Source organism: Pelodiscus sinensis, chromosome 12, assembly GCF_049634645.1.
Source record: "Pelodiscus sinensis isolate JC-2024 chromosome 12, ASM4963464v1, whole genome shotgun sequence".
Taxonomy (NCBI): Eukaryota; Metazoa; Chordata; order Testudines; family Trionychidae; genus Pelodiscus; species Pelodiscus sinensis.
Window position 1 is genome coordinate 4,740,256 of NC_134722.1, and position 27,228 is coordinate 4,767,483.

Genomic DNA, 27,228 nt, shown 5'->3' on the forward strand with positions numbered 1-27,228 from the left:
GCCCTTCTTCTTGGGCAGTATGGGGCTGAGCTTTTCCCTCAGCAGCCTCCTGACAGCTCCCTGACTGCTCTTCCTGCTGAGTCACCTCCCCCCCTTCAACTAATCAGACTCTTGAGCTTCCACAGCTGGGTCTAACAACCACACACACCTGACTGGGAGAGGGGGGATCCTTGGCCCAACCACTCTATAGACTCCTGCTAGCAGATCCTTAAAGGACCCAGAGACTAACTGCTCACGGGGACCATCCCTTCTGCCCCAGTGACAGCTTCCTGCGCTTCCCTGGACATGGAACAAGCCTCTCCCATCATCTCCTCCGGCCTTCCAGGTGAGTACCGCTCCACATACTGACTCATGTAGGAAAGGGCTAAAGGGGCTCAGATCCAAATGCCTCCAAAGCCTGGGGAAATGGAGACTCCAAAGCAAATGCTGTCAGTCAGGTGTAGGGTTGCCAGATGATTTCAACAAAAATACGGGGCACGCTTGCCATGACATCACAATCGACATTCCATCTTATTTAGAAAACACCCGACGTTTCTATTTTCTCAATTGGTTTCCCAAACAGAAAGCTCAAATACTGGACTGTCCAGTTCAAAACCAGACACCTGGCAACCCTAGTCAGATGCCCATCTATAGCACGTGAGCACAAAGCTGCTGTACGCACTCCCTGGACAGAGACCCTGGCAAAAGGGAGGGAGAAGCTGGAATAGTCGGAGCCACTGAGGGCAGAAGGATTAGGACAGCTGGAATAGAGACATTTGCATATTTAAAGTGACATGACTAAGAGATCAAATTGCTGTTAAATAACAGCAGTTATACAAGCCAGACGCTCCCGACCAGATGGATAGCAGGGTGTTTGGAAACAGAGCGGACACAAAACCATACAGCTCTGCACCAGGGCCATCCATGCTGTCTGACTGTGACTCGTGTGGCACTGTTACGAGAGCAACCCTCCCCGAGGGGTGGAAAGAGAGCTGAGGGGCTGGGGAGATGTCAGGGTGAAAATGGGGGTAGTGGGGAAGAAAGAGCAACCTGATTTTGGTCGCTCAGCTCCTAGATTGTGAGATCAGCTGCCCTCTCTGTGCAAGGTTATTTGCTATTTAGCAGCCTCTCATCGCCAAGAGAGATGTTGGGACGGTTTAATGTTGCTAACGGAAGCGGCTCGGGGGAAAGCCAAAAGGGGCGATACTAATAACGAATGGCTGGCACACACTTTCCAGCTGGGACTTTTCTCCTGGCTGTTGAATAAGCCAAGGAGCAAGAGAGCACTCTCCAGGCCCAAGGTAAAGTCCACAGCTGTTTGTTCCTGTTAAAAGCTCTTTGGCGCCAGTAGCCCATTGGGTTATGATTTATTTTATTTCAGTTTAAAGTAGCTGATCTAATTTCTCTGATAGGATCGATGCAATGACAATGGTTCTGTCTTTTCACTGGATTCAAAAATAAATATTATTGGCGGGCGGGTGGAGGATACCCAGCCAACGAGGGGGGGAAAAAACAGCATTTTTCAGCTAGAAATTGAATCCTCAGTTCTAAAGGGATAGGAATGGCTGTTCCAAATTCAGGCAACAAGGACATCTAGGCTGCTTAGGTGTGTGCTGAAAAAATGCCTGTTCAAATTCATACTGGCCTGCAGCTGTCCAGTTTCCAACTTCTCCTCGCTTCTTCCAGAAGCCTGCAGTAAATTGTAGAGAGTGCACAATTTAAAATAAGATTATTTTTCGATGCAAGTTCAGGAAAGATTGTTTTTCTCCCCTTTGGATGTGGCAATTGGAAACGTCCCTCTGATTTCCAATCACCTGTTCCAATTCCAGCTTCAATGTTATGATGCATCAACTAATCTGGGAAGCAAAGGCCAATGAATCCTAAATACAAATGGGACTTACAGAAGGATCTTGGCTTTAAAAAGTGGGGATCCAGGGGCAAGCAGTGTTTTTGTTTTCAAAATTAAATACCATAGATGTTCCAGATGTGACAACCAAAGTGGAGGTCTCTAGCTCATTAGCTGACCCCATGGCTAATGGTGCAGAGGTGCCAGGTTTAACTCACAATTTCCTGGCTTTTGTTGCTCTGTTTCACAACCCAGATTATTTAAAGACTTGTATTTTGTTTTAAAACGGGATGAAAAATTTGAAAGAGAATATTCCACCGAAGGTTATTTAGTGGATAGTGATTCAGATCCATTCTAGTCTGCTGGACAGTTTGCTATAACACTTACAAATATGCATTGTTTACCTGAAAACTAGTTGAGATTCTGGTTTTTTTACCCCCGGGTGTACTGGTTAACTGCAGTTTCTGTAACAATGAGCAAAACTTTAGTATGTTTTATTTATTTAAAGTTTTATGTATTTAAGCTCAAAAAACCAATTTTGTTTAAACAATATTGGAGAAGCATTTTTCTTTGCCAGTATCTTTTTCACAGAAAACAAGCATGAGAAAAGTTTCACAACTGGAATACATCTTGTTTTTAAAAAAACAAAGAACATGTAATATTTGCTCTTGATTAAGATTTCCCATGTAAATCTGCAGCTGAGAGCAATTTTTTTTGTCCATGTCCAGCCAAATATATCTTGAGGCAGAAGAAAACATTATTGAAAATCCCAGGGTACTTTTTAGAAAGAATAGGGGTGTTAACCCCAGTGTTCTGGCCAAATTGTAAATGGGTAATTACATTCCAACCACCTACATGCGCCTTGTATTTTCAATTTATTGCAGGATTCTTTACCTCTGTGATTAAGTCTTGTTGTTGTTCATTGTTAGTTAATTGTACTTTTGTGGGGCATCAAGCATTTCCTATACATGCTCTCAACCTGTGTTGAGCTGAGAGATCAGGTACCTTAACTTATACCAACACATTGTTAAAGAAAAAAGAGGCCTCAATTTACCCCAAACTCCAGAGTATCTGAATGATTTTCCCAGTCTCATTCAAAGAAATGAAGTTTGACTGCAGATTGCTGGTCTAAAACAGAGACTGCAAAGTACTTTAGGATCCATTTGGACAAAAGGAGTGCTATAAATATAAAACCATTATTTCTCAGAGGAGCAGTTGTCTTAGTCTGCATCTGTAAAAACAACAAGGAGTCCTATGGACCTTAAAAATTAAGGACTTGTCTTGACTCTGGGAACTGGACTTGATGATCTCTTGAGGTCTCTTCCAGTTCTAGTATTCTATGATTCTAAGATCAACCCTGCTGCAATCAATCTTCCAGAGTTCGATTTAGCGAGTCTAGTTAAGATTTGCTAAATCAAACTCAGAGAGCTCCACCCAGTACTTCTGTGAGGAGAAAGGGAAGCTGATGGGAGTGTTTGCTCCTGTAGGTCTTATGCTGTGGGGACGCCACCAAGGTTGCCTAAAGGTAAGCCAACTCCAGCTACATATACCGAACTACTGAGTCTAGTGTACACCTTGCCTAAACAGATTTATTTCGGCATAAGCTTTCATGGGTAAAACCCACGTCATCAGATGCACCCATGAAATCTGTTAGTCTATAATGTGCCATAGGACTCCTCGTTAATATATTTTTGACATTGAGAAATAGTTGCCTCTCACAGCCTACATTTTTAGTATTTATACAGTTACAAATGCGACTGTATAAATGGCACAGATTGCCAAGAAATAATTGTCTAAAGTGAGATCTTGCAGTGATTTTTTTTAATGCTAGTTGCTACATTGCACTGTGAAGCAGATAGTCACTAAGGCAGTGATGCACTTCAGGTACTCCCTGGTTGAAGCAGGTATTTACAAGGGGGTGGGTAAGCATTCCCTACTTTAAAGGGATTCTAACAGGATTAACAAGCCTAAAATCAAACCGAAGGAATAAATTCTGCTGCTGTTTGGGTTACAGCAGACTGAGTGAGTCATTTGTCCATTCTACCTCTGCCACTTTTGCAGCACATAGTAGCATAGTGATAATCAAAAAGGAGAGATTGTTTTAGGCAGTTTAAATTTGGAGCTCCAATCAAAACACTTGAATACACTTGTGGCTTGATGCTTCCTGTACTGAGAGCCATGAACTGGTTTTGCCTTCAGGGAGAGTGAAAAGTTGTAGGTCTTCAGAGGTACCCCCAGTCCCTCAACAAATTCAGTCCTAGGATGTGGAGATCAATCTCTAGAGCCCTGCATGGATACAAAATTGGTATCCACATCCACAAAAATGATCCACAGATCATAGAACACTAGAATTGGAAGGGACCTCACAGCAGGACTAAGCATTGTCTAAACCATCCCTGACAGGTGTCTGTCTAACCTGCTCTTAAACAGCTCCAGTGATGGAGAATCCACAACTCCCCCTAAGCTTTATTCCGGTGTTTAGCCACCCTGACATGCAGGAAGTTTTTCCTGATGTCCAACCTAAACCTCCCTTGCTGCAATTTAAGGCCATTGATTCTTATCCTATCCTATCCTATCCTCCTCCTCCTTATACACCCTTTTAGATACTTGAAAACTGCTATCGTGTCCCCTCTAAGTCTTCTCTTTTCTAAACTAAACAAGTCCAATTCTTTCAGTCTGCCCTCATAGCTCATGTTTTCTAGACCTTTCATCATTTTTGTTGCTCTTCTCTGGACCTTCTCCAATTTCTTTCTTGAAATGTGGTGCCCAGGATTGGAACAATACTCTAATTGAGGCCTAAACAGCAGAAGAATGACTTCTCGTGTCTTGCTCACAACACTCCTGTTAATGCAGCCCAGAATCATGTTTGCTTCTTTTTACAACAATGTCACACTGTTGACTCATGTTTAACTTGTTGTCCACTATAACCTCTAAATTCCTTTCTGCCGTACTCCTTTCTAGACAATCGCTTCCCATTCTGTATGTGTGAAACTGACTGTTCCTTCCTAAGTGGAGCACTTTGCATTTGTCCTTATTAAACTTCATCCTGTTTACCTCAGACCATTTCTCTAGTTTGTCCAGATCATTTTGTATTATGACCCCTCCTCCAAAGCACTTGCAACCTCTCCCAGCTTGGTATCATCTGCAAATTTAATAATCGTACTCCCTATGCCATCATCTAAATCGTTGATGAAGATATTGAACAGAACCGATCCCAAAACAGACCCCTGCTAACCCCACTTGTTAAGCCCTTCCAGCATGATTGTGAACCTTTAATAACTACTCTCTGAGAATTGTTATCCAGCCAGTTATGCATCCACCTTTTAATAGCCCCATCTATGTCGTATTTCCCTAGTTTATTGATAACAAGATTTAAAGTGGATATCCACAAATTTGCAGGGTTCTAGATACCATCATCGTCAGGACCTGACCAGTCCCAAATGAGAGAATTTGCCAGACCAGGGGAGGTCTCCTGCCACCCACCCCCCAACCTCATCACCTGCTGCTAGCAGGCTGCACCAGGCTGCTCCTCTCCCACATTTTATAGTGTTTCCATTTGTCTTCAGTTCTTACATGGGGACACATTACAGAATACCGGGAGGTGGTTCTCTACTCTTATCTCTGAGCTTAAGTTCTGAATCAACTTGGAACTTTCAGCTTGTGCACCATGAGAAACCAATAGCACCTGACAAAATTTGACCTGTTGTAGAAGTTTAAATGCAGCTACCTCAGTTTTCCTGTTACTTTGGCTTCTGTTGACAGGGCTTGGTCTCTCAGACTTTGCACCAGGGACTTCACTATTGCTTTTAGTTTTACACACAAGGTGTTCAGATGCACATCTATACGTATCAAATGAGGGCGGTCTAAATCAGCTGTTTCCACTCAGGAGAGATCTTGGAGTGACTGTGGAGAGTTCTCTGAAAGCATTTGCTCAATGTGCAGTGGAAGTCAAAAAAGCATCCGAACGTTAGGAACCGTTAGCAAAGGGATAAATAAGACTGTACATATCATAATGCTGCTATATAAATACACGGTATGCCTGCACTTGACTACTGCATCCAGGTCTGGTTACCTCTTCTTAAAGAAGATATATGACAACTGGGAAAGGATCTGATCCAGAAAAGCACCCATTTACCTCAAGGACAAATCCCATTGAGTTCAATGGAATTACTCTCATACTTTATGTTAACCACACACATAAAAGCTTTGATAGTGAGGATCATAGACCCCCTTGTTAGTTAATGGACAGACCTACTCTGGCTTAATGGGGTTTTGAATCAAGCTTCTAATGCTAAAAGATCTCAGAGCATTTTCATTATTACTGTAGATACAGTGCCAACAACATGGTAGGAATTTTAGACATGTGTGAATAGAAGTGGTGAAACCTGTCCCCTTTGTCAATGGAAAGAATCCTGTTGACTTCAAAGAGACTAAGATGTCACCTAAGGTCTCTGCCCTGAAAAGCTTAAAGTCTAAATATTATAAAATAATAAACCACTACTCAGGCCTTCTCTAGCCACAGGTCATAATGTGAGTTACTGACACAGCTAGGGCCAGAACTCTTCTTATAAATAGTTGCAGTCACGTTATCACACCCCCAGCAAAAGGAGTATGGTGAACAATCCAATTTTTTAAAAAATGCAGGATGTTAAAGACATTTTACAGTGAGGGAAACAGGCCATTTTCTTATGAAAAGACAGAGACTGAAAATAACAAGAGAGTCCTCACCCGAATGCTCCATTCCCACCTGGCCTGCTTACAGGCTCAAACCACCACCTCTTTGGACATAAACGAAGTGAAACCATGCTAACTAGGCTGCATGCAGAGCCAGGCAAACCGTCAGGCCTCTCAGATTTCTGGCCACTAGGGCCCATCAGGAACTAGCTGCTTTCTAGCCATTCAGTAAGTGATAGCCCAGCCTCAAAGAATTCCTAATCAAAAGACAGAGGCTAGGGGAAAGGTAACTTTCATCCTCCCTTGCCAAGAGCATACAGTGCTCAAATGGTTAATGGGACTCCCCTAACACCAGCTTTTGCCATGTGTTCTACCTTGTTTTTCAGTTGCAAAATGCACTGGGCATTCAACTCACAGCTCTACCAGGGAGCAAGAGAGAGAGAGCACTCTGTGTCTTACATGCACGTGTGCTGTGTACACAATACAGCATGTTCACGTGTTGTTTTCCTCGGGTCTCTGAACAAGGAAAGGCAATACTTCCTGAGGGGGAGCAGAAAAGTTTCACCTCCAGAAGAAATAGGGTACGGGAGGATTATGTACCATTGTCCTCCATATCCAGCAACTTTACCTTCCCAAAATTCTTCAGTCATTCCAAATAGTGTGTTCTTATTCAACAGCCGCTCCAAAACATGCAGGAATCATTTCTCAGCTTCCCTCAACAGGTGTTTAAACATCACCTAGACTGGGAAGTACTAAAAATAAAACTGACAAGGAGCCATATTCATTTAACCTGTTGTAAATTAAGTTTTGAGAGACAACGGCTGGTAATTTGTATTGTACTTGTGCATCAGCAAATGTCCTAATGAAAAATGGGAACTTATAGTAAACTTAATACTTAGCAGGGATAATATTTGCAAGAAATCTTGGGAGTTGAGGCCTACCTCTCAGGAGGGATGTTTTCCTAAATTAAACCAAATAAAATGTGTGGCTATTTCTCATTCAGTAACATTTTCACTAATCTATAGCATGTTGTCTGTCAATAAGAAGTTAACTTATTCAGTTAAGAAAACCCAAACTGTATTTTTCTGATTTGCTCAACCATACAAGCAAGTCTGTCCTCTAAGCCAATAAAGATACTGCAACATTCCACACAGGGCTGGAAGCAGGAGTTAGGAGCTGCTCCAGAGAGAAGAATTCTGAGGAACTTTTATGACGTTTGGTTTAAAATAGTTTAATAAATTTACTGTGTAAGATGCAAGTTGCAGACTCTGAAGCTCAGAAAGGTTCACATTGGAACAAACTAAGTTCCAATGGAAAGCCACTGCAACTCCACAGACTATAGGTTAGGTTAACAACAGCATAATGCCTATTTGGTGAGTCCATACTAGACCCAGAAGGTCAGCTCAAGGTATACAAGTCCAGCTATGTAAATAATGCAGCTGGAATCCATGTACCTTAAGCTGAACTTGGTACCAGCTCCACAGCAGGAGGCTGACAGGAGCAAATGCTCTTGTTGGCTTCCCTTTTACCTTGCAAGGAGTAGGAGTACTGGAGCCGACAGGGGTGCCCTCCGCATTTGATTTAGTGGGCCCTTACTAGACCCACTAATTTGAACACCAGAAGATCAATCTCCACTACAGCAAGAGGAGATGTGGCCTAGCATTCGACCTCATCTTCCCTGTAGCCTTTGACTCGACTCTGAATTTAGTACTATGCCTTTACAGATAGCAGATATCTATAAATATTTCATAGCTACAGGGAGAAGGAAGCTGCACTGTTCATAAATACACATTTATTTGTTTCTTTAGAAATGCATAATTACAGCATTGATAGCCTTTTTTCTTTAGAAAAGTAGTTAAGCAACAATACAAATAAAATTGTTAGTCTTTTGCAAATACAATTTTTCATTACACTGAACAGAAATCACCAGCAAAAGGCTAATACTTGCAGTATGGGGGCTTTTCTTTTTTTTTAAACTTTTTTTTGTTGTTTTTTGTTATAAACACCATAGCAAATAAAAAAGCCATTTAAACAATGAAAAATATTTCAGCTTTTGATTTTCTATATGTGATAAAGCATGTACTGCAAAGCAGCAATGTATTGATAGGAGAGCTACGGACATTCAGTGGTAGGAGTCACCAAAGAATTGATGGGATGGAACATTAATTCAAGTTTTAATATTTTGATTGATGATTAGGAGGGTTTTTTTCATGGAGGGAATATTTTTTCTTTAAATACCTAAGGGATGACCCTATATATTTAGAGGGCCAATTCCTCAGCTGGTGGAAAGTAATGTAGAGTTCCACTGAAGTCAGAGCTGTGCTGATTCGCACCAGGTGAGGATCTAGCCATGTGTGTAAAAAAGACCAACAGAGTTATGATATTTACAGGAGATGTATATGAAAATGTCTGTTAGTCTGATGGTCACTTTTTTTCTTCTGTTGCACATGGGCAGCAACTCTTAGCTTCTGAGCGTGGTCACTGGCGTATGGATCTATGAAGCTTCCACAATTCCTGCTTTATTGTATCTGGATTGCTTCATGTTCTATCTGCATTTCTGGCTGGATAGTTGACTGAAGAGAATCTGTGGTCTATAAAAAGACATATCAAAATGAATTCATATTTTACTTCATATTAACTTCTCAATACAAGTATGTTAAAGAAGATGCTAAAAACAAGTCACTTAAGATATTTAATCTCTGCCCCACCCCTGACTTGCTGTGTGGCTTTCTAGGCCAGTTGCTCTACCACCTCCATCCTCACCACCTGGGAGAAAGGGATAATGTTACTTACCTGGCTCCCAGGAGTGTTGAGAAGACTGCTGAGTACATGTTTGCATAGCATTTTTGAAAAACATAAAGCTAATAAAATGTGAAGTGTTAGTACAACACTATCTCTCTTTGGATGCTAAACATTTCATTACCTATCTTTTGGCCACATATAAATCTCTATTTTAATTGCCAGATTTTCCTAATATGTCCCAAACTGAAAGAATGTCTTTGTCCATGAGCAGAGAATGTAGGAGAACCATTAGTGCCATTCTAAATTAACAGTTTTGGTAAAATGCCATCTAAAATAAATAAAACACTTAGGAAGTTGCTCAGAAAATAAATTGTAAATCCCATTTTAAAAAAAAGCTGGAAAGAATGACAGTTGGGATATCTAGCTATCTATATAGATATATAGAGAGATATAGATATATATCTATCACACACATAAAGAGAATATACTGCATAGTGTCACAAGGCACCTTTATTCTGGTATAACTCCATCCACACTAAAGGTTGTATCAGTACAATTATTTCAGCGTAAAAAAAAAAAAAACCACACCCACCACACCTAACCAAAATAATTACACTAATCTAAAATGTGTGTGGCTTAAGATGGAATTTAAAATGGGAGCTTATGTAAATTTTACTGTGTACAATGGGCCCTTTTGTGTGCTCTTCCTGGGGTTCTCAGACAACATAAGACAGGCACATTTAAGTGCAATTCATACTTAATAAACAAGGTCAAATCAGAATAAAAGTACTGTAAATAATCCTGATGCTTCAAGGATGTTACAAGGAGGAAGAAGAAAAATTGTTCTCCTTGGCCTCTGAGGATAGGACAAGAAGCAATGGGCTTAAATTGCAGCAAGGGAGGTTTAGGTTGGACAGTAGGAAAAACTTCCTAACTGTCAGGGTGGTTAAACACTGGAATAAATTGCCTTGGGAGGCTGTGGAATTTCCATCACTGGAGATATTTAAGAGCAAGTTGGATAGACATCTATCAGGGATGATCTAGAATTCTAGATAGTGCTTGGTCCTGCCATGAGGGCAGGGGGCTGGACTTGATGACCTCTTGAGATCGCTTCCAGTTCTAGTGTTCTATGACTCTAGTCCAGTCAAGTGAGGCCTCCCAGTGAATATGGAGAAGCTCAGGGATTTGTGACAGATTCTGCATGAAGCAGGGGCGAAAGTAACTTAACATTTCTTACAGGTTCTGTCCTATTGCAACCCGGGTCTTTCAATAGCTTCTTGCTGGCTTTTGCCGCAGCTTAGTGAGCTCTTGCCAGAGCTAGGGTTGCCAGGTGTTCGGTATTGACCCGGACAGTCTGGTATTTTCACCTCCTGTCCGGTATTTTCTTATTTTTTTTCCTGGCCAGGGGTGAAAATACCAGACTGTCTGGGTCAATACCGGACACCTGGCAACCCTAAGTAATCGGGCCCAGTCAGCCCGCCCACTCCCCCTCCTTTTTTCCTCTCTTCCCCAACCTGGTTCTGCAAGGGAGCTGTCTGGTCCAGAGCAGGGAGAGAAGGCAGAGAGAGGGTTGCCAGATGGTTGAACCAAAAATACTGAACACTGCCACCGCCGCCCCCCCTCCCCCCGACCCCTCTCCAAAAAAAAAACACCAGGGAAAAAATTCTGTGCCAACTGATGCTCTGGGAACAGGACAGGTGCAAGAGCAATAGAGTAGCAACACTGCCATTACAGGAAAAAAGACTTTTTAACGCCTGCTTTACTGGCTTCCTTTTCCTAATAAGGACAAACTAGCATCAATGCTTGGTAGGAGGGTTCAGAGAAAATAAGAGTGAAACATCGCTAATGGTTTTCCTACACAAACACTTTGCTAGAATGTAGTGGCTTATTCAAATAAAAATACTGTGAGGTTCAACTTGTCAAAGCTTTCTTCATAAATTAAGGTTTCCCTGTAAAATCAATTCTTGCCTGCTTTTGTGTGTTCTGTTGCCAATAATTACATGTAGCTACATTTTTTTCCCCTGTGGAAGTCTGAGTCATTTGACTGCTTATTTACTTGTCCTGTCTAGAACACTGCCAATTGGGAGAATAATGCTTACAGCTTGGCAATAGCTAAGCTTTAAAGCAGGGCTACTCAACACTGGAAGCTGCGGGGGCCACAATGATACTCACAGTACACGCCGAGGGCCGCAACTTATGTGTGGTTGCATATACATGCAAATATATGCAAATAGCTTCTTTCACACTGATGGGCATATATTAATAAAATGCAATATTTACCCAGTTTCCACCCACATGACAGCACCGTTAACGAGCAATGACAGTCCAGGAATTTAACTACTAAAACACGTATCAACAGAAGACCATTATATTGACTATTTTTTTGTTTTGACTCCCACCCACGAGCCACATGTTGAGTAACCCTGCTTTAATGCAACCAACTAAACATCTAAAAAAAATCTATAAGACAAGCACTGACTATAAAACCAAGATTCAGGCTATCAGGCCAGAAATACAAGACTGAAGGACCTGCAAGGGAGCTTGCCTTGTGTGGTTTCCCCCAGATTAATCAAAATGTGACACTCCCCCCACTGCCCCTAAATCAGGAGATTTCAATGAAAAAAAAAGTGTGCTATTACCACATTTTGTTCTTGCAAATTAATGTGTCAAGAATAATTAGAGTTTCTATAAATAAAGAATGCAATCAGGGCATGGAAGTATACCAACTACTTCTAGGCCCTGAATATGAGCCAGATCTCAACTCAGCTTTTGGACATGCAGATGCCATTTTGTGCCCATTGCTGATATATTAGTAGTTAGATGTGTAAGTACCTGATTTGTGAGCACAAATAACCAGTCAGACCTCCCAGTCATTAACACTTGGGTCTGAAATTTGAACTTGCAAGTACAAAACTGTGCTTGAATAAAAAGAAATTAATATTGAACATCAGGGCATTTGTCTCTTCTTCGGGTCAATTAAAAGGAGTGATTAATTTCAAAGGTGTCTCATTTCTGCCTCTAACTTTCCATGTGCAACCAGGCATCCATAAACAATAAGACACGGCGTGGAGCGCACAAAGATAAGTACTCAGAGGCTGGTTTTCAGACCTGACATAGGTGTTCACTTACGATGTTCTGAAGTTGAAATTTATTCAGGGTACTAGATTTCGGCACTGGAAGAAAATGAGCCCCACTTTCGAGAAGCTCAAATACAGAAACAGATTCAGAATGTTTGAGACAAAGGAAGTGTCTCTTCATAGAACTTTCTGAAAAAAGAAACAACACTGAGGGCTGCTGCATTACTACGCTAAGGTGTATATTTACTATTTTTCTGTTATCCAATCGGTTCAGCCAAACTGGTTCCTTGTTTATGAGTTATTATGTTATTCATGTATTTTAAGGTGATGCAGATATTCAGTTCATTTTACTGATACAGATATTCGGTTCGTTTTACTAATTTCCATTTATAGCTCTTTAGTCTTTGGAGTGTGTGAACTCAGAGATATTTACCGTGAACTTATGTTTAGCCTTTTTGCATTTCTTTTCAAACCCCTCTTGTTTCACATTCCTTTCAGTTTATCTACATCTTGATATAAATCTCTGTGGTTAGCCACAATGTTAAAACCTAACACAGCGCAAAGTGTTTCTGAAAGAAAGTCACTCCTTTTGTGGTTGCCAGCCACGTGAGAGACAGATGCCTATGTTTACTCCTGGACTCAACAACCAACTGCCTGTCAGATCCCATAGCTGAGAGGGATGATAATGTCACAAAAAAACAGGCTCCCTACCAAATTCCCTGGGAAGTGATTTATGGGAACACTCTGGGGGCCAGAACTAGAATGGCAGTTTACTATGAAATGAGCACCTCTGAATTATGTGTGATGCAACAGTATGTTATTAGCTGGATACAGCCAGAAGTGTGCCTGGCTCTTTAAAGGATTAAAATAAATATGTCCAGAGCCCCATATTGAGCAGCTTATTGTCTGTGAGATTTGTGACAGACAATGCAATCCCAAGCAGTATCTTTGGGGACCATTGGTTTATGTATATGATCAGTTCGTGTATGACTGTGTTCTACTTCATGGGGGAGGGTTACCACAGCTCCTCAAGGATCTAAAAACAGTGGGAGGTGACTAAGATGAGCAGCAAAGGTAGGGTTGGGGAACCTCGGGCCTGGGGACCGGATGCAGCTTCTGGCTTGCCTGGATATGGCCCTTGAGGCTCAGAGCCCCAGTCAGCTTTGGGGAGCCTGTGCTGGCGCTCCAGCGCCCCGCTGCCCTACTGCAGGGATGGGACACACAAAATGTACTAGGCTGGGTCCCTCTAGGCTTGGTGTGTGAAGGGAATGTGGGGAGCGTCTTTCTCCTTCTCAGTCAGAGAGGAGTTTTGGGGGGGTTTTTTGTTTCTCACTTGTGTGGTAGGATGTTAAAATGTGGTTAATTGACTAGTCGACTAGTCAATAGGCACTTCCACATTCCTCCTTTGAAATGTGGGGCTCCTCTTGTACATTTCAAAGGAGGAAAGTGGGACTCCACATACAGCCAGGGCCAACGGGACTTGGTGCCTGCTTTGAAATGCACAAGAATCCCCAGCGGGAGCTCTTATGCATTTCAAAGCCATGGAGCCCAGGGTCAGCAGAGGACTCACAGTCCCCCGATGACCCCAGACTCCATGCTACGCTGCATGCCGCTAGGAGCCCAGGGTCAGCGGAGGTGGTATTTAAAAGGGGCAGCTGCCATGGAGCTCAGGGTCAGCTGGGAGTCCCCTGCTGACTCCGGGTTCCGCGGAAGTGCTGCATGGAACCTGGGGTCAGCTAGGGACTCCCCAGCTGATCCAGGCTTCCACAGCTGCCTCTTTGAATCACGCCGAGGCAGCGTTTTATTAAAGTGGTAGCTGCCACACAGCTAATCTGCATATCAGCTGTGCAGCGGCCACCTTGGGGTTTCAAAGTGGCAGCACCTCTATGTGGTGCTGCCACTTTAAAGTACCTGCCCCCCCCCCTTGCTGCCTTTATAGGCAGCAAGGGAGGGGGGATTGACTAGTTGATTAGTCAAAAGACTATCCGATAAGGAAATGCTTATCAGATAGTCAGCCAGTCAACTAGTCTTTAACATCCCTAATTGTGTGTGGCCCCCGACCCAATAAAGGTTCCCCACCCCTGAGCTAAGGACTCTTCCACAGTTAATATGCTGGATCAGGGCACCGGTGCCTGCCACTGCAGTGCTTTAATGAAGATGCTGCCTCCCTGAGAGGCAGTTGCTTTGTTGGCAGAAGCCCTCCTACTGACATAGGGCTGTCTAGAAGGAGGGTTAGCTCAGTATAATTATGGTAATCGGCGCTGTGGATTTTTCACACCCCTCAAAGAATCAGGACTTCGGTTTGTAAACTGAAACTGGTTTTTAAAATCATAATAGTTCAAAACAAGCCAATCAAACTGGTAACCTTCAGTACATATTCAGAATAATGGAGCACATCATAACTTACATTCTCTTTTCCCAAGAGTTGATAAACCATTGTTCCCCCCAAAGTCAATGTCTGCAGCCAGATTAGATATCCCCACAAAATCGGGCTTTACAATAGGAATGGTGGCAAAATCCAACTCTGGCCCCAGGTAGCAGCATTCCTATCATAATGCTGTACATAATATGGGTGGCAGTTTGCTTTCCTTCTGGGCACCTCTGACTAGTTTGGGGAGTAGAGCCAATTCCCTTCAAAAGCGGGACTCTCTTTGAGACCAGACTCATTTTGTTGTTGTTAAGATCAGTCACTACTTCGAGCGCATAAGAAGTTATTAGGCATGTAACTGTCAGGTTGCAAGCAGATGTTCACTGCAGAATCCAAGTACCCTTGTATTTCCTGAGAAAAACAAGAGTTTTCTATAGCCAGCTATATGAACACTCCTGTTGCCATGAAGGCTAATAACTCCATTTTAAAAGAGAGCCTTGAGTGTTTGCTTATAATTGCTCACACTGCAGCTGATGTGGAAAATTCAGGCAATGGATCAAAATGATTGACCTGAAAGCAGGAAGGGCAGGCATCCTTCAAGAATGGACTTGAGGACCTCAGTCTGAAAGAAGCTTTTCTGATATATGAGTCCAGGCAAACATCTTCCTCCTGTTCTATCCCTCTGGTGTTCCTCTTTAATGGATTCAAAAAAAGAAAGAGGACTAAAATGACTATACACTTGGGGCAATCAAGCAAGGACTCAGAGGTAGGAATAAGGCCAGGAATAGTCAAAAGCTGTTAATAAATGGAGGCACTCACAATAGGAGACATTTTTAGAGTTGAAAAATTGCATATTATAAACCCTAAGGGAATGGAATATTTGTGGACAGAAACATAGTTACTCTAACAGGCATTTGCATCTTTTTAAGTACTTTCAAATGGGAAAAAATACATACTTGATTAGTAGCAGCGTGGTCTGTCACTGGTGCCAGCTGGACATATTGGACCTGGATATCACTCCCTTGGAGTGGGGATCCATCTACGCCCCCAGATGCAGGATCTGCTGAGGCAACAGCTATCAACTGAGCACCCTGTAACACCTGCAGACAAGCCAACAGAGAAAGCATCCTGTTAACATGCATTGTGAAACATCTGTAACTACAAAACAGATCTGCGAAAAGAAAAGAACTCCACCAAAAAACAATCCATCAAGAATGGTTAAGTTAAGGGTTTCCAAGAGAATATGGTATTCATACTGAATGAGTTACACCAGAAGCATTTTGTTGTGCTTTATAAAATCTGGATTCCTTCAATACTTTAGTGAAAGGGTTACCAGCCAACATACCTAGAAATGTTTAACTGTTATGATTGTGTAATACAAAGCAGTTCTGTATTTAAAAAGTATCAGCACTAGCGATGGAACAAAACCACCTCGAGAGAGATCATACTAAATACTCCAGGTTTCCTTTTTTATATTAAAAATAAAACTACCCTTGATTAATACAAACAGAACAAGGGCTGTTCTTCTAATCAGTAACCGTACGTGGCACTTAGACACTGCTTCCCATAACTAACTGCTGAACCTATTTTTCTTGTAATGAGTGCACCGAATTTCCATTATCCTAGTGGGAGTCCCACCAACGTTCTGAGGACAGAAACAAAATGGAACATTGGTATGCCCCATCATACTGTGCTGTGGCCCTATTCCAAAGCCCAGCCAAGTCAATGGGAGCCTGTCCATTAATTCTAGTGGCCTTTGGATGAGGGAGTAGCACCAGAGGCCCTGCTTGAATCCCAATAGGCAGAGGAAGCTCACTCCCAAATCTCCCGTAAGTGTAAAGGGGGGAGTAATAAAGCACCATCGGGAACTAAAAGCAGATAAGACCTCCAGAAGAAACCCAGGGATTTCTACATAAATTGCTCATTGAACAGAAAGGAGATTGCACCCTGCAGCCAGTGATCAGAGTGCTGTGCTATAATTAAACACAGCTGGGGCTTTTTCTGCTAGAGTCTATGTTTCATAAAAACCTTTGACTTCATTGTTATCATCCATGTATCTTAAAGCCCATGACATGGGGTAGGAGAAGGGCTTTGCAGGGGTGGCTAGTTCTCGTTACTGGACCATGTGTCCGATGCCACTAACTCACAAGGATATACATAGAATCATAGAATCATAGGTCTGGAAGGGACCTCAAGAGGTCATCGAGTCCAGCCCCCCGCCCTCAAGGCAGGACCAAGCTCTGTCTACACCATCCCTGACAGATGTCTATCTAACCTGTTCTTAAATATCTCCAGAGAGGGAGATTCCACCACCTCCCTTGGCAATTTATTCCAATATTTGACCACCCTGACAGTTAGGAATTTTTTCCTAATGTCCAATCTAAACCTCCCCTGCTGCACTTTGAGCCCATTACTCCTTGTCCTGTCCTCAGAAACCAAGAGGAACAAATTTTCTCCTTCCTCCTTGTGACACCCTTTTAGATATTTGAAAACCGCTATCATGTCCCCCCTTAATCTTTTTTTCCAAACTAAACAAGCCCAGTTCATGAAGCCTGGCTTCATAGGTCATGTTCTCTAGACCTTTAATCATTCTTGTCGCTCTTCTCTGTACCCTTTCCAATTTCTCCACATCTTTCTTGAAATGTGGCGCCCAGAACTGGACACAGTACTCCAGCTGAGGCCTAACTAGTGCAGAGTTGAGTGGCAGAATGACTTCACAAGTTTTGCTTACAACACACCTGTTGATACAACCTAGAATCATATTTGCTTTTTTTGCAACAGGATCACACTGTTGACTCATATTCAACTTGTGGTCCACTATGACCCCTAGATCCCTTTCCGCCATGCTCCTTCCTAGACAGTCGCTTCCCATCTTGTATGTATGGAACTGACTGTTCCTTCCTAAGTGGAGCACTTTGCATTTCTCTTTATTAAACCTCATCCTGTTTACCTCTGACCATTTCTCTAACTTGCTAAGGTCGTTTTGAATTATGTCCCTATCCTCCAAAGAAGTTGCAACCCCACCCAGTTTGGTATCATCTGCAAACTTAATAAGAGTACTCTCTATCCCAATATCTACGTCATTGATGAAGATATTGAACAGTACGGGTCCCAAAACAGACCCTTAAGGAACTCCACTTGTTATTCCTTTCCAGCAGGATTTAGAACCATTAACAACAACTCTCTGACTACAGTTATCCAGCCAATTATGCACCCACCTTATCGTGGCCCTATCTAAGTTATATTTGCCTAGTTTATCAATAAGAATATCATGCGAGACCGTATCAAATGCCTTACTAACGTCTAGGTATATGACATCCACCGCTTCTCCCTTATCCACAAGGCTCGTTATCCTATCAAAGAAAGCTATCAGATTAGTTTGGCATGACTTGTTCTTCACAAACCCATGCTGGCTATTCCCTATCACTTTATTACCTTCCAAGTGTTTGCATATGATTTCCTTAATTACCTGCTCCATTATCTTCCCTGGGACAGACATTAAACTGACCGGTCTGTAGTTTCCTGGGTTGTTCTTATTCCCCTTTTTATAGATGGGCACAATATTTGCCCTTTTCCAGTCTTCTGGAATCTCCCCTGTCTGCCATGATTTTTCAAAAATCATAGCTAAAGGCTCAGATACCTCCTCTATCAGCTCCTTGAGTATCCTGGGATGCATTTCATCAGGACCTGGTGACTTGCTGACATCTAACTTTCCTAAGTGATTTTTAACTTGTTCTTTGTGTATCCTATCTTCTAAACTTACCCTCTCTCTGCTTGTATTCACTACGTTAGGCACACCTCCAGACTTCTCGGTGAAGACCGAAACAAAGAAGGCATTGAGCATCTCCGCCATTTCCAAGTTTCCTGTTACTGCTTCTCCCTCCTCACTAAGCAGTGGGCCTACCCTGTCCTTGGTCTTCCTCTTGCTTTTAATGTATTTATATACGCAGCTGCTAAAGCTATTGGCCATACTTTCACAAGATTGTCATCGTTTTACATTCTTAAAGTGACTTTGGAAAAGGTATTTAGGGAAGTGTATTACATCTATATACATTTTCAAAAATATTTAACAGCTATTACTGCACTGCTGAATGTAATACGCTGGTTCTCAAGCCCCGGTTCACAGGCCACTTGCAGCCTAATCAACACAGAGCTGTGGTCCATGTGACATCCTCAAGAGTAGTCTCCTTACGGGTAGTAGACATATTGTGTGGATGCAGCCCACACAATAAAGAGTTGCATATGTGGTCCACAACAATAAATAGAAAATTACCCTTATTGGGGGCAGTGGTGATAAATAATAAAGGGATTTTAATTCTACTAGTGGCTATTGTAAAGGCCTTGAATACGTTGTCCTAGTTATGTGATAATGTTAATGGAACAGAAAATTCTTACAAAAGAACGGTCTCTTTCTGTTGCATAAATAAGGTGAAAAAGCCAAGATATTCATTCTCAAAGGCAAAGACATTAATCTTTTGACAATGTCTTGTTGCACTGTGTTCCTACGGTATAATAAATGTGTAGATTTAATAATTATTTCTAATGAATGCTTGTGCTCAATGAACCATTACAAATCTCTATGCTGACTAGCATAGGTTAGGTTCATTGTTGGCTTTGAGCAATCAGAAACCATCTTACTCATTAAAGAATAGTTTAAATGAGTACTGTTATGATAAGACTCCTTTCATATTTGTGATTTTATTGAACTGATGAAGCAAAGGAGAAATATGAGGTCTGAATACAATTTAGGCATATCTAACTGAAAATCTCTCTCCAATAATATCTTCCTTTAAACCCATTGCAACTACAGAAAAAATTAGCTTGCATGTGCTGTAATTTACACATTCAACTTTTCAAATCATACTGATCAGTAGATTTAAGCAAACAATATTAAAAGAGGGAGAAAACAAATAATGATTCTAACATGGATTATATACAATTTGATTTCTTTGTTATGTCCAGATGGGTAGCCACAGAGCAGCAGGGCAAGCCAGAAATTTCCTGAGGAGCACAGGAGATAAAACGAAGTGACCTCAAGGAACAGGGATCTCAGGTATGCTGAGGTTCCGTTGAGAAAAGGAGACCACACTGCTTGATTTAGTTTTTAAAGAAATATGTTAATTTCTCCATTTCTTCTCTGTGCCATATATTTTGAAGACAAGTGTTATGCTGTATTGGAGGCACTTCACAGTCTGAATTTATGAGTATTTACCAGCCAAGAGCAACAATTCTTGACAAATTCTGACACCGTACATGTTATCACTGATTGTCAAACCCCAGAATAATTACAGGTTGCTGGATTGCTACATCCCTTTCACATTATATTGACGTTACAGAAATTATTTTACATGAAAACGTCAAAGTTTAGATAGTACCAGGTTGCAATTTCCACAGTAGAGCACTCCTTCCAGCAAGCTTTAATAGTATTTATTTTCATGGTGCAAGGAGAGGCTACGGGATATAACCCTGTATTATTTTATACTGAATTTTACTAAGATTATTGGCAATAACATAGTTTTGTGCTTCAAAATCACTCTGTCACTCCGTCTTATCGATAGCTACATGAAATACTTCCTGCTGATTGACAGAGAATTTCTCTCTATGGGACAGATTCAGAATACGTAATATGAGGGACCTCTCATGTTACACCTTTCTGTTGGATAGCTTTGCAATTCAGGTGTCTGTCTTAGGATCAGTTTCTTTTTCAACATTCGCTTCTCAAAATTTGAAAGAACTGACTTGAAGGGAAAGGTTTTGTTCTTAGCACACAAGGAATGGTAAAGCTGTTATTGTAACACAGAAATCTCTCCTTTTTTATCACCTCCCATTCACGCAAACCTGGATGGATCAGAAGTGCCTGTTTCCCTCAGTGGAGGTCAAGATGAGAGAAAAGTGTTTATTAATTTCCTAGCATTTTAAACCAAATTCCTCGAGTGTTAACAAGACAATCGTTTCTGATTTGTCTAGTCCACCTATCAGTCCAAGGAAGGAATCTCAAAAGGTTATAATTCAAGTCAACATCTTCTCAATACTAATAATACAACAACTTTATTGTCCACCCGACAGATAAAGCTGCTAAGATTTCTGACCTATTAGTACCATTTGAGAATAGGTAGTTAGAGACTTTATTTTTTTAAATATATCAGAGAATAAATGTCAAAAGCCACCTGCTTTAAGAGACAAAGGTGGCTGGGGTAATAAATTTTTTGGACCAATTTCTAAAAGATACTGCCTCACCCATCTTGTATTTCTTATATCCTAGGACCAACTTGGCTATCACAACACTGCATCCATCTAGTTGGCTACTAAAAGATTCCACTCACAGTAACAATGGATACATGAACTTGTACCTATCCTTTCTATAATTCACAAAAAGCATTTAAATATCAAAAAAGTTTTTCCTGCATGAAGAATTAAACCACGTCTCCAATAAGTTACTATAATATCTCTTTACAGATCGCATAGAAAAAATGCAATGCTGCAATCCATATCTGTCCCTATGATAACTTTTAAAACATCACTGTGCACAATAAATTGCTAAATTAAAAAAAAAATCTCCTGTATTTTGGCACTACGTTTGTGCAACGTCTTCATGAATTCAGAAGTAAAGAAAATCACTCCTGTAAATCTTTTGTTTCTAACGTTCTAACATCTCACAGTCAGAACCATAAAACAGTAGTGTTCTAAAACATCTGGATGAGTTGCTTTAATAGCCAACCACCACCATTTCAGAAGATATCCCAGTTTCACAATTTTCCCCTTGATTCACTGTTGTATAGCTGCTATGAGGATATTGTGACAAAAATGGCAATTTCCTGCAATATCTTTGAAAGATCACATGTTGTTAAGTTTATGTATTATTGTGGACCAGGATTGCACATAACCTCTCTGGGAGGGGAGGGGGGGGAGAGTACAGATATAAGACCTGGCAGCAAAGATGGCATAGTATTTACCATTATCCAGGTAAAATCACAGCCAATGTGATACACATCCATATTCAACCAATGTGTTGTCATGTAGTTCCAAATTGTAGTTCCAAATTGTATGTCAGGTGGCTCTTAAGAACACAACCATATTTGCTCTTAAGAACACAACCATATTTGCTAATGCCTTGCCAGCTCTTGCCAGCGTTACACAGTATTTTCCAATCTCAACAGCTGATACATAAACCAGAGTTTTTTCCCTGTCAACAATCTGTTTTTCCATGTAATTCACAGTGTACTTACATCCTCAAGCCACCTATAACAGCATCTAGCAGTTCACCCACTGCCTGCTTTTGGTTGAGTGCTCTGTAATCTGTTTTCCCAGTGTAAATTGGTGTTTACTAGCACTCTGTCCTTAACTAGTGTTTTCCCCAGTTAACTACCAACCCTGCCTAGGAGTTCAAAGCACTATATTGAACTGCATGATTAGTAGATAAGGGGAGGCTTGCTCCGGGACTGCTGTGCCTCTGCTTTTTAAATATAGTAAGAGTCCAGTGGCTCTTATTATATTTAAAATGCAGAGGCACAGTGGACCTGGTCCCCCTACACTCTCTCCTGCTGCCTTTGATAGAGGTGGGTGGCCAGCAACACTGCAGGGACAGTGCTGGGGGGAACCGGCTTTTAAGTCGTCTCCCCACAGCATCTGCTCCTGTCTCCCCCTCAGCCCGCATGCTGTCTCTCAAACAGAGGCAGCAAGGAAGAGAGGGAAGTGAGTAGTCGAGTACTCCACTCAACTACCCGATAAGCTTAGTCGAGAAGTCAACTACTCGCTTATATCCCTATATTAAATATCTAACTACTTAGAATCATAGATTAGGTTTGGAAGACACCTCAGAAAGTCATCTAGTCCAATCCTTGGCTCAAAGCAGGACCAAACCCTGCCGGACCACAGATGTTGCCGGACTAGAGTCCCAGATTTTGGAGGTTCAGCCTGTAGTGATGAGTTTAGTAGGAGATCTCCTATCTCATAAATAGATCTACCATCCCTACTGCCATATTGGTGAAATTACTGAAAGTATTTTTCATCATATAAAGTTATCAAAACCTTGAACAGTTTAAGAGAAGGAAAACTTCTTCTAAAGCTAAGATATCTGTAGTCTCATTATAAACACTTTAACTTTAAAATGCATTTTAAAATGGCAATTGGAAATTTCAAACACCTTAGGAATGTGGTTATACAAAGCAGAATTTCACCAGAACACTGGGGTTTAAACCTCAACTATTGCTAAAATCATTATTTGTTTATGGTATGGTATGGTACAGAATGGAACGCAGAGGTTTTTGCAAGAGTTTGGCCACTGGTGTGCTGAAAACACTGCCTATCATGAAAGCAATATATTATTTCCATATATTCCCCCATCTAATTATTTGTATGCATCTATTTTCTCTTGTACTGCATTTAGATTGTGAGGATTCTGGGCCTGGGACTTGTTTGTATAGTCCCTACCAACACTGCTAGGTGCAATGGAAATTCAAATAAAAATGTAGCTCTTGGTTTGCTTTGTTTTAAGCAGGTGACTTTCCTTGAGGTTGTAAAGTGAAAGCAATCAAGTTCTTTTAACTTTTTACTAGTAGGTAATGTGCCACAGGTACAAGCCCACCGATGGGCAGGATAAGGGGACAATTGCTCCAGGGCCCAGAGATACAAAAGGGCCCGGATTTCCTGGCAAGTCCTTTAAATTGCTTCCTGAGCGTCACATGGCACGATCTGGAGAGTTCTGAGGGCTGGCTGGGGAAGAGTTGCCATTCTCTCTGTGGTGCTGAGGGCTGCCTAACTCCAGGTCCCACTCCTTCCGCCCAAGGCCCCACCCTGGGGCTACGTCTAGACTGCAGCTCTTTTCCAGGATACCATGTTGGAAAAGCAGACACATTCTATCGCCATCCCTGTAAACCTCGTTGTATGAGGAAGAAGGGATGTGTTGAAAGAAGAGGTGGTTCCGAAATTTCGGAAAAGCCTCTTTTGAAAGAAAAGTGGAAAAAGATACACAAATTGCAATTTGCATATCTTTTTCTGGCTTTTCTTTGTAGTGTAGATGTAGCCTTACAGAGGCACAGAGCAGGGCCCTCCTGCCTTGCTCAGAAGCCAGCGAGGTTGTTGGTCCTGCTCAACAGGTCTGAGCAATATTGTGTGCATTCTGTGGTCTACAAAAGGGAATTCTAGTGCCAACATGCTGCCTAGGCAGAGTGGGCTATTTTATCATTTGGAAGTGAGACCACAGCCTTCTTCCAACACTAGTAACCAAATACAATTCTTTTGTGCTCCTTTTTACACATTTGTATTCCAGACTCAACCACAGTTTATAACACTTCAAAATAAGTCTGGTGTTTATGAAAATTAGAGACAAAACAACGTGAATGCTGACAATGATTTATTAGCTTTCCCCACCCACAACACAAATTATATTAATTGTTGTCTTAGAACTGGTTAAATCATGCTTAACTACTGAAAGTGGGGTAACCGACTGTGTGGAGCACACATTGAACAAAGGAGAGAGTGAAAACAAGAAAAAAAAATCCCAAACCTAAATTAAACCAGCTGACCGAACTTCAAAGAAGGTAGCAAAGGGAGAGTTTTTAATGTCTTCAAAGTTTGGAGATTATGTTCTAAAATAAAATAAAACAAGTCTTGTAAAACTACTGCCCTGCCTCTGAGATTACAACATCAGCGGATGAGAGTGAAGATGGAATATTTCTGACTTGACCCATTCTTTTTATTGTAAAAGGACTTGGAAACAAATCCTAGAGCACTGCGGCCCTTATTGTGCAATATATTATTTTCTATTTGTTGTGCTAAAAAAGAACGATCTAAATTCAGCCACAACTCAGCACACTTGATCCCACTCTCTGTGACTGCAACACCTTCTCTGTACCAAATGACAAGAGGCCCTACCACACACAACAAAAGCATCTCTCAACTAACACAATGAATTCCTAGGGCAATGCAAATAATCCAAAGTTCAGATTTTCTACCTGCTATCATGATACAAATTAAGGGTCTGATTCATAGGCCACTAAAGTCCATGGGAGTCTTTCCGTCTTTTGAATTAGGCCCATAGAACATTTTTAATCCCAGATACTCAAAGTGCTTTTTACGAAGGTGGATATTATTATTCCCATTTTACATATGAGAAAACCAAGATCGAAAGAGGGGAACTGACTTGCCCAGGGTCACACAGAGAGTCATTGACAAAGATGAGAATAAAATCTTGTCTTGTCCTCTAATGGACAGATCATGCTCCTCACTAATAAGAACTAAAGTAGCCTGAGTTCAGTAAATTATCTTGATGCCTGGACACGTCAGGCAGACGGATTTGGACTTTAATGTGTTTTCAGATTTCATGGCAATTTCTGGAGCAACTACAAAATAAGTAAAATGATCACACCACAGTCACGAATGATAAAAAAGAAAGACAAGAGATTGAAGGTTTTCTAGCATACAACACTAGAAAACCAGAGGTTGTGTGAAAACCTTAGCAAATGGTAACAGTGCAGTCTTTGTTCGACTGTTCATAGGATCTCTGAACAACCAGTTCAGTTTGTAATTTGTACCTGACACTGACCTTAAAAACAAAGGCACTGTATTGAAAAAACTAAACAAACAATCTGCCCTAATAATGAGCTTACTTTCTCAATTCCCGTGAGCCTTTCTCTGACATCCTTTCTCAATGCTTCAAAACAGGTAACAGAAGATGGCTAAACTAAAGAAAACAGAAACTCCACTTCCAATAGAATTGATTATTTCAGACACTAAATACATGTAGCACAAGAAAATTGATACTCTTCCTTTTCTTTAGGCATAACAGCATGGAAATATTTGATAAGGGGTGTGAGTTATACTAACTGAAAGCACACTGGTGGCTCAGTTAAATATTTGAGGAAGAGTAAGCCTACAAAATAGTGACTTTAAAAAATCAACTAGATAAAAAAATTCAAATAATTTTGAGTGAGATCATTAACAGACCAAATACAACATTTGGTCATCTAATATTGCCTGACAATCAAAGTACTGCAGATCTGAGAGTGCTACAATGTTCTTGGTCTTGACAAAGACATGGACTTAAGTGGAGTGTATTACTTACATCAGTGGCTCCCAATCTTTATTATACAGTGGACTGGCAAACTCATTCACAAAACTTTTGGCGGACCAGTAATATTTTATTTGCACATCACAAATAATTAATATGCAAATAAAATATTACCGGTCTGCCAAATGCCATGGCCCCAAGACCCAGTCTCCTGCCTTCAGAACCCCCCAGTGCCAGCACCATCCCAAACACCTCAGTGCTAGCCCCCCGCCCCTTAGAGCACCAGACCCCCCCCAGGACCAGCCTTCTGTTTCCAGAGTCCTACTGCACCCAGCCTCCCCAGAGCCCCCCCATGCCAGCCTCCAGTCCCCAATATTAGCTCCGTTCCCAGAGTCTCCCAGTGTCAGCCCTGACCCCACAGTTCACCCACTATTAGCCTTGCCCCCAGAACCCCGAGTGCAAGCTCCCCAGACACCCCAGTGCCAGCCCCCCCAGCCTCTTTAGAGCCCACCAACCCCAGAACCTCCCAGCACTAAACCTGCCCCCAGAGCTCCCAGTGTCTGCCCCGCTCGCTGAACGCTGCTGCCCGGGTCACAGCTGCTCTAAGGCAAGATACATGCAGTTCGTCTCCTAGCTGTCAACCAACTAACTATTCTGGTATAAATATAGAATCATAGAATACTAGGACTGGAAGGGACCTCGAGAGGTCCCTCATGGCAGTATCCCTCATGGCAGGATCAAATACTGTCTAGAGCATCCCTGATAGACATTTATCTTACCTACTCCTGGAATCAGCCGCTGATCAGTTTCAGCAGCAGCTGACTTGGGGACGCCTGGGTAGAGCAGCTGGGGTGCTGCCGGGTTGGTCCAGTAGCGCAGAGGAGTGGCGCTGCGGGACCAACCCAGCAGCACCCCAGCTGCTCTGCCCCAGGCGTGTCCGATTCAGCCGCTGCTGGTCAGTTTCAACAGCGGCTGAATCTGGACGCCAGTTCCAACTTACATACAAATTCAACTTAAGAACCGACAGTCCCTATCTTGTACATAACCCGGGGACTGCCTGTATCTCCAGAGATGGAGATTCCACAACCTCCCTGGGCAATTTATTCCAGTGTTTGACTACCCTGACAGTTAGGAACTTTTTCCTACTGTCCAACCTAAACCTCCCTTGCTGCAGTTTAAGCCCATTGCTTCTTGTCCTATCCCCAGAGGCCAAGATGAACAAGTTTTCTCCCTCCTCCTTATGACACCCTTTTAGATATCTGAAAACTGCTATCACGTCCCTCCTCAGTCTTCTCTTTTCTAAACTAAACAAACCCAATTCCTTCAGTCTTCCCTCATAGATCATGTTCTCTAGACCTTTAATCATTCTCGTTGCTCTTCTCTGGACCCTCTCCAATTTCTCCACATCTTTCTTGAAAGGCAGTGCCCAGAACTGGACACAATACTCCAATTGAGGCCTAACTAGCACAGAGTAGAGCGGAAGAATCATAGAATCATAGAATCATAGGACTGGAAGGGACCTCGAGAGGTCATC

At 41.8% G+C, this 27,228-nt stretch overlaps 1 protein-coding gene and 1 long non-coding RNA gene across 5 annotated transcripts in view; one reads left to right on the forward strand and one right to left on the reverse strand.

Moving 5' to 3' along the window:
* Positions 1–184: 184 nt before the first annotated feature.
* LOC112545082 (uncharacterized) lies at positions 185–21,074 on the forward strand. Its single transcript, XR_012906632.1, has 3 exons — positions 185–325; positions 19,649–19,739; positions 20,949–21,074. It is a non-coding gene; the product is annotated as an uncharacterized LOC112545082 (long non-coding RNA).
* BANP (BTG3 associated nuclear protein) overlaps positions 8,275–27,228 on the reverse strand; it is a 280,256-nt gene continuing 261,302 nt past the window's right edge. For 3 of the 4 annotated variants that reach the window (XM_075939922.1, XM_075939923.1, XM_075939924.1), the window contains 2 exons: positions 15,643–15,786; positions 8,275–9,090 (listed from right to left, as the gene is read on the reverse strand). In XM_075939922.1, coding sequence (XP_075796037.1) covers positions 9,019–9,090; positions 15,643–15,786 — 216 coding nt within the window. In that variant the 3' untranslated portion in view covers positions 8,275–9,018. Of the gene's footprint in view, positions 9,091–12,370; positions 12,508–15,642; positions 15,787–27,228 lie in introns of all 4 variants that reach the window. The other variant, XR_012906631.1, reaches the window with a different exon arrangement.